Here is a 7,999-nt window from a genome sequence, read left to right as displayed (position 1 = left end):
TGAGGGAGCAAAACAGATCTCACAGTGTATGGCCACGATATCGGAGAGGATTTAAACTCTTACATAAAATATCTGTTGGTCTGACAAGACATTTGATCTGACAATGCATTACCAGCATTTAAGAACAGGATTAAGTATATTGTACAAGAGCCATTACACCGAAATCCAAATGACTCTTTCCAGTCGAAGAATTATAGTATAGTAAAGTTGGGAAAACGACACACAGTGACAAACAGACTTGTGAATATCTTTTATTGAGAAAATACAACAAATACATTTATATTTTAAGCCACCGGTTCTCATTCTTGTTCGTCAGGACCCCACACAGTGCATGTTGTGCAGGTCTCCTCAGAGAATCACAAGTGAAATAATTAGCTACACCTGTGGATCGATTAAAATGTGTCAATGAGTAATGAATGCACCTGTGCACCTGTCGAGTGTCCTGGAAACCGTGAACTGTGTGGCGTCCTGAGAACCGAGTTTGAGAACCCCTGTTTTAAGCTATCTATTGGTAGATTTGGGCCTAGTAATATTTTCTCATATAAATGATCTTTTCCTCTAGGGTTTACGAACCTTCACAAAATTTGAGTAATAGAAAAGATCATTGGGTACATTCTGTGCTTTAACACACTGCAATAAAATAACAGCACTAAGTCTTTGTATGAATAGGATATTCTGGAATGGTATCTATAAAAGCTACTTGTATAGCTTAAATTGGTAAATGGAAATGATCAGCAGTGTGCACAGCATACGTAACACAGACCGAAGCAGTAAAATAAGCGTGTGCTTTTTGGAAGTTTCCTAGCTCCAGCAACCCTGATATGGACTGACACTTTATGAAGACCACAATTTCACAAAACATCTGATTGGAAGTCATTTAAAAAGACTGCATAAGTAATATAGAAATACATTTGAATTATTGTTGGCATAGTGAGCTGGTGGAAGGATTATTGCCTTAGTTGAGTGGAGTTATATTGTTACCTAGGGCCTTATTCTGGTTGGAGCGGCCGGGCCGTACGCGTACGTCCCGGGCTTTTTTATGATCTGCGCATGCGTACATTCGCTAATGCGCAGGCGCGAACACCCCAAAACGCTTACGGACGGGCCTTAACGTGCGAAAAAACCTATACGCGAGTGTACGGGCATTGGGGGCGGCATAGGGGCGTGAAGAGGGGAGCGGCCGAAATAATGAGGGAAAATGGGCGTAAATATGGGCGTACACGGGGGTGTGCACCAAAAATGAGCGGTGCTACTACCGCACGATCGACTAAGGCACCGTTCATTTCGGACACAAAACAGGCGGCCGCCAACCGCCATCTCAAACCACCCCTACAGATACCGCATGCCAGCGTGCGCCTGGATATGCTAATTTACGCTGATTACTACCAAACACATACACCTGAATGTAATAACCAATGCTGCAGTCTATTAAGTCCAAACCATGATTTCACTACCTGCAAGCCACACACAGCACTCAAACACATTGGAAGCTTATCTTTCTATACTTCTCTACATTTAAAGGTTTGTTTAATTTAAGGTAAGATTCTTTTTAAGACCTGCTTATATATGCTAAGGTAGGTATTTGCTAAACAGTTATACACATTCACTACGTGCTTTCATAGACTTTACACAGTAGCACACTCAATCTACACAAGTCGACATGTGTCAACGTGTTCACTCTAATACAAACATAGGTTTTGTATTTAGGATACAATAACATAAACCACATCTAACACCTACAAAGGATGTTTCAGCAATGTTTTAAGCCCATGCCCACTATTTTGCACATTAATTAATTCAATCAATTAATTAATTTTCATAATTATAGTTGAAAGGCAAGATTTGCAGGTCCATATATGTGAAGGGTATGTCAGCGTACACGGACGCTCACTCTCACGAGCGGTGACATAAGCTGACTTTTCTATTGAAAACAATAGGGACCCGTCCGTGCAAGCTGGCGTACGCTCAGATTTCCGCAAGAAGTCGGTGGGAAGACGGCCGAGAGACGTCCGTAAACGGTGGTGTACGCTCAATTGTACGCCAGTTGTCGGAGTGTAAGGGCTGGCCCGTCCGTGTACGTTGGCGTACGCACATTTGTACGCCACTCCCCTTCGACGTTGTTTCTGCCCGTACGTATGCGGCTGAGTTGTGGGTGGACTTAACCCCAACGGCCGCGTACGGATAGCAGACGTTGTTTTGGAACGTATGCACGTTTGGCCGCTCCAACCAGAATAAGGCCCCTAGTGTAGCACTGGTCTTGATTACCTGTGTATAGAAACCATTGCGTAACGCTCTGTATGCCTGCAGAAAAACGAATACTACAGTATAGGCAATCTCATGGAAGAAACACAATGCAATTGCGTGAAAGTACTTTTAAGTTATTTTGCAATCACCATGGGGACTCACAATTCCCCTTGGAAATCGTATTCTCACTTTTTTCCTCATCTTGAAATATTGACCAGTTACCAGTAAAGGGCTCTGTGGAAGCGCCAGTGTTTGCTGGTTGAATTCTCTTTGCATCAAAATCTAACAAATTCATTTGTTCAGAAGACCAGCTTCTTTGTGGCTCTAGTGGTTTAGGAAGGCGAGAGGATGGATCAACATCATCATCTGTGCTTGCAGGGTTACAAAAATCAGAATATATGTTCATTAAACATCCACCACTTGAACTATTGTTGTTATTAGTATTTGACGTCATATCAACCTGAAACAAACTTTTGTTACTTTGTAACACCTGGAGGTGGAAAGCTGCAGGAGCAGACTTCTTTCTCCGTGGGGGAATTGCTGGGAGTAAAGAATTATTGTTTGACATCTCCTCAACTGAATTGGTAGTTTTAGTAGTAGAAGTTATCTCATCACTCTTAATTATTTCTTGAGGTTTTACAATCTGAAAAGGTGGTAATATTCTTGGCTTGGGTACTGGACGCATTCTTGGAACATCAGTAGAGTCTATAATATTTACCTTGTGCTCTTTTTTAGGTATCAAAGGTACAGGTGAGGAATTTGTTGAACTAGTAGTACATAACTGCGACTGTGGCTCAAAGGCTGAAGGAGCAGCTGGAAATTTCCCAGTGTTCAGAGTCACAATAGGAACTGGCTCAGGTACTGTGGTAATGTCAAGTGCATTTTCTAAACCTGTAGATTCTATATCCAGTTCTGTTTTATTTAATGAGTGGTTCCTTGTATTCACTTGCTCTTCAGTAGAATCCAATGTTGCAAGTATATTATTTCCCAGGCCTGGTGTAGGTAACAGATTAACATTTGGGAGTGTTTCTGGATCTGCTGAATTCACACAAGACTCCGGTTTCACTTTTGAAGGAACCCTTGGTGCCAATCTCTCAGGTTTTACACAATCGGAGAGGCCCCCATGATTCACTGGTTTAGGAGGAACTTGTGGCAAGTGATCCACAGTTAGCCGTTGTAGCTCTATGTTCTTTTCTAGATGAAGAGACTTTAGAAGAGGAAAGAAAGAAATAGTATTAAATTAAATAACCAAACCACTTACATATTTATGCTGCTTTTTCACTGCCTAAACTGGTAATGACCCGGTATTTGTAAACGGGTCTTTAAATGGGTAAGAGCCATAAAGACCCTTTCCCACTGCAGCTCCTAAATGGTAAATTGCCATTTAAATACAGTTTTTGTCACATTCACATTGTACCCATTTAAACCACAAAGTAACCCGTTTAAACCCATAGTAAACATGGGCTGTTATTAAAATTGACTTTTCTTGCCCCACAGGATGTGGTGTGTACAGTCATCAGCCAATCATATTCTTAACCTTTATTATTATTACTAAATACCCTTTCCCCCTGCCAAAAAAACGGCTCTTAAAACGGGAAAAACACTGCTTTTTACCTGTTTAACAAATACCGGTATTTGTTAAACGGGTAAAGCAACCTGGAGCATTCCCACTGCAGCTCTATCCGTTTAAAAAGGCTAAAAAAAATGGCAAATTACCGTTTAAGAGCTGCAGTGGGAAAGGGGTATTAATCTACAGAAGTGTTATACATATGTTGTGATAAATCACACCCTACAGTACATAAGATGTATTGTAGGGTGTGATTTTTCACAACTTCATATGTATAAGAGTGCTGTTAGTAAAATAGCTCCAAACAATGGCCCTTATTCTGGCTGGTGCGGTAATGTCCGCGTGCGGTCGGTCCGCCGATGTTTTGTGTCTGCGCATGTGCAGAGGAGTCTCTGCGCATGTGCGAGCGGGGCGTACGGCCAAATCCCGCATCAAATGTAAACACTCCGAACAGGGGGTGGAGAGGGGCGTGAAGGGCTATTTGGGCTCATTACCATATGCATACGCCCCGCGTTTCATGGGCGTTCCCATGCAAATGCTGGGCGTACGTATGGTAATGCGGCCGTGACGCACGTGTAGGGGGCGGACATATGACATCGCCGGATGTCAGCTGCCCGCCCAGATCCCTGCTTTTGCACGGAAAAATGTCCGTGTGGTCTGAGGTTGCGGGAGCTGGTGGACCACTCGGTCCTGCATTCGATGGTCTGCGACCATCGAATGATGGGGGAGGTTCCCTGAGATGGAGGAGGCGTATTCCGTGAAAAATACACGTGCGGTCCGTTCGGCCAGCTTCTTACCGCGTACGGACGGAGTTGGCGATCCGTATGGAAGGCGGGGTTTCGCACGCACGGTCCTGCCCGCATATTCGGATCCGGCCGCACCGATCAGAATAAGGGCCAATGTGCTGTATTATTATTAACCCCTGGAGTACTAAGTGAATTTGTCAAAATAGCTGTGAAAATGATCAAGCAATCATAATGACCTGTAATGATTTAATGTTTACCTTATATAGGAAATATAATTATTTTACTCAACATTTTTATTTGAATTTATATAACAAAATGTGAGTGACGCTGGCATTTTTAGCGGATATTTTGTGCATTTCTCACAGAGATGTTGGCACTCAAAGGGATAAAGCAAACCTTTTTTAATAAAATAAAAAATATCACATTCCAAAACAGTAACATCGCACTGTATGCAATAGAACAACAAAGAATATATTCACATCGATGGCATCATGCTACAGTAGGTCTATTTATATTTTTAGATAATCCTTTCTCCCACAGGCAGATTTGTTAACCCTTTGCAGTCCAAATATGTTTTTGAAATTCAGTCTGGTATAAATGTTTCATTTAATTGTAATTTTTTTTTTTAATAAAAAAAATGGCCTACATTGAATGTTGAATGATGTTAATGTTTTTATTTTAAAGTGGCTCACCATTGGATCTACTACTAGCGCTAGGGCTGTTGAGCCTGACTAGACATTGGACCTGAAAGGCTTAATATATATCTATATAAAATATATATATATTGTGCATATTTTATTCACTGTATAGTGAGTATTATTAGATTTAAATGGTGGTGTTCCCCATAGAAACCAATTAGGTTTTGTGTACCATTTTTGCAATACAGAAATGATAGACAGTATTTATTTTATTACCAAATATAGTAATATTAGGATATATGTGCTAGCATTTCTACCATGGCCAAAAATGTTGCTATGGCTCTTTCTTACTGGGCAGTGTGATTTTTGCAGAGTAAGGGATATACCTATACATTATTACTGAATGTATAATTTTTACAATATATACACAGGACCAGTGCTCGAAGTGTAAATTTATAAGTGGGGTTATGGAAATCCCCCCCCCCCTGCCTCTTACTCCCCCCACCACCACTTGTTACCTCACAATGCTCTTGTGCTGGGGTGGAGAGGTACAGATAACAATTCCACAGGGGCCGCCAGCAAATCATGACTTGCACTCTGACTGGTGACTGCCAGTGAATAGAAGGGGCCTCTCTTTGAAACTGGCTCTGACTGTGCATCAGTGCCAATCGCAGACTGCCAGCCAATGAGACTCTGCCACCTGGCAATATCTCATTGGCTGGTGGTCTGCAAGACGTGATTGGCTCATGCCATAGTTTCAAAAAGTCACCCCTTCTTTTGATTGGCAACTGGTCCACGAGCCAGGATTGGCTGGCGGCTGCTGCCATGCACTGGAGGGGGTCCAGACGCAGCGGGCCGGCTCCCCTCCATGCTGCCACAAATGGAGTACAATACTGGTGTTTGCCACTATCATCCAACTTCTGGTTTTCAGTGGACAGACATGCCAAGATACAAACCTGCAAATCGATCATGCTGTAAGTGCAGCAATCCTAATGACAACATGAAAATTTCAGCCATCAGAATAGTGCTGCAATACCCCACAAGAGGACTCCTACAGTGTCTGGTTCAAACTCCCTTTGTTTATTGATAGTCTCATAATGATATCAAATGGAACAGACATTTTCTATTTTAGCTTTCCAGAAATGATATGGGTACTTCCTCATCTTTGCGGCCACAGCTTACACTACGGAACTTACGTAGCATAACCCGCACCACCCTGGGTCCACAGCACCCTCCTGTGTCCACGGCACCATCTATTACCTTTAGAAAAGTAGTGGCGAGCGAAGCGAGACACCAAGCCTGAAGCGTGGCAAGCTTGTGAGTGGACAATGGTGCTATTCTAAAAGTGGCTTGCGTAACTGGTGTAAGCTGTAGCCGCAAAGATGAGGAAGTACCATGGTATAAAATATTTACCATTTCTGGTAAAATAAAATATACTTTACAAAAAAAAAAAAAAAAATATATATATATATATATACACACACTAAGTAAACTGTCAAACTTATCTAAAAAAATGTAAATTTGTCATAGAATAAACACAATAGTTTGTAATCAAATAATTAACTGAATATATAACGGTCCTTGCTAATTTGGTAAAAATCATACCCTTGAAATTATTTAGGAAAAACTGCTTTATACGTTTTATATAAAAGTCTGGATAGGCCAACGTACAGGATCAGATTTGACTCCGGCTCTTTGGGGTGGAGTAGGTCTTGTACTTGGCACCTTTGGGGGAGGTCGCTGTGGTGTCAGCACTTTTTCTGCCTCCAGTGAATGTTCATATGGTATATTTGGTTCTGCTTTGAAAAAACTTTGATTGCGATAGAGACCAGATTTTACATCCTCCTCTTGTTTTTCTGAAGAAATAAAAAAATGCCTTAAAACCAATATATTTCCATGAAAATGAATACTCAAAACATGCCTGTCAAACCATACTATCACAATTAAAGCATGCGGGAGTCTAGTACAGATGGCTAAGGTATAAATATACCAATTTGAGAAATTACTTGTAAATGACTTCTACTGATTAAAGCCAAGCACTATCAGTGTCTCTCTCTGTACTGTATATTAAAGCACAGAGAATCAGATAGTGCTGACTGACCCAGAATCTTCAACTAATTAGCTCATCTATCATGAGGAGGTTCTGGGAAAAAAAAAATACTTCATCACCACACCACAAACCCCAGTTTCTCAGCAGCAAACTAAGCAGGAAAGAACAGTAGTGTTTAATGGTTCTGTGTACTATGGATGGAGATTCTGTACAATAGAACTGTTCTGGTAGCCCTGATTTGCTTATCTAGGTATTAAAGGAGCTTAAATATCTTCTTGCAAAAATGTGCTATTATTATTATCATCCGATATAATTGTAATGCTGCTCCTCACCTCTATGGGTGGAATTTAAGTGTTGCGCATGACAGTGGCCACTAGATGGCAGCGGACACAGCAATTCAAGTATTGCCCCGTTCCATGCGCACAGTCACATGCACAAACATTACTGTGATGTTCAATCACTTTGACAGGCTGGTAACTAGTTATTATATATGTTACTTATTTGCTCATAATTAAACTGAATTTAGAGCTATTTCCTAACCTAGATTAGTCAACGTATGTAAGTGTGTACTATTATTACTTCTGCAGAAGGCTATCATGTCACTGTATCATGCCAATGTACCTGGGTGACACAAACATATTTTGACAAGTGAAACAATTCCTCATAGGAATTACAACAGGGGATTGCCTAGTAACCAGCTTTTGTATGCGCTCTGCTTACTCTTTATACTTTCTGCATCTGTTGTTGTGTATTA

General features: G+C 41.2%; 1 protein-coding gene across 2 annotated transcripts in view; it reads right to left on the bottom strand.

The window, feature by feature from the left end:
• Positions 1-237: 237 nt before the first annotated feature.
• The window catches only part of SYNJ2 (synaptojanin 2), a 145,376-nt gene continuing 137,614 nt past the window's right edge, over positions 238-7,999 (bottom strand). For both annotated transcript variants that reach the window (XM_083176346.1, XM_083176347.1), the window contains 2 exons: positions 6,867-7,051; positions 238-3,451 (listed from right to left, as the gene is read on the bottom strand). In XM_083176346.1, coding sequence (XP_083032472.1) covers positions 2,390-3,451; positions 6,867-7,051 — 1,247 coding nt within the window. In that variant the 3' untranslated portion in view covers positions 238-2,389. The remainder of the gene's footprint in view (positions 3,452-6,866; positions 7,052-7,999) is intronic.

The sequence above is a fragment of the Crinia signifera genome, chromosome 3, assembly GCF_055691185.1.
Source record: "Crinia signifera chromosome 3, ASM5569118v1, whole genome shotgun sequence".
Classification (NCBI taxonomy): Eukaryota; Metazoa; Chordata; class Amphibia; order Anura; family Myobatrachidae; genus Crinia; species Crinia signifera.
Note: the sequence above shows the minus strand (reverse complement) of the source record. Positions and strands in the feature narration are given on the sequence as shown.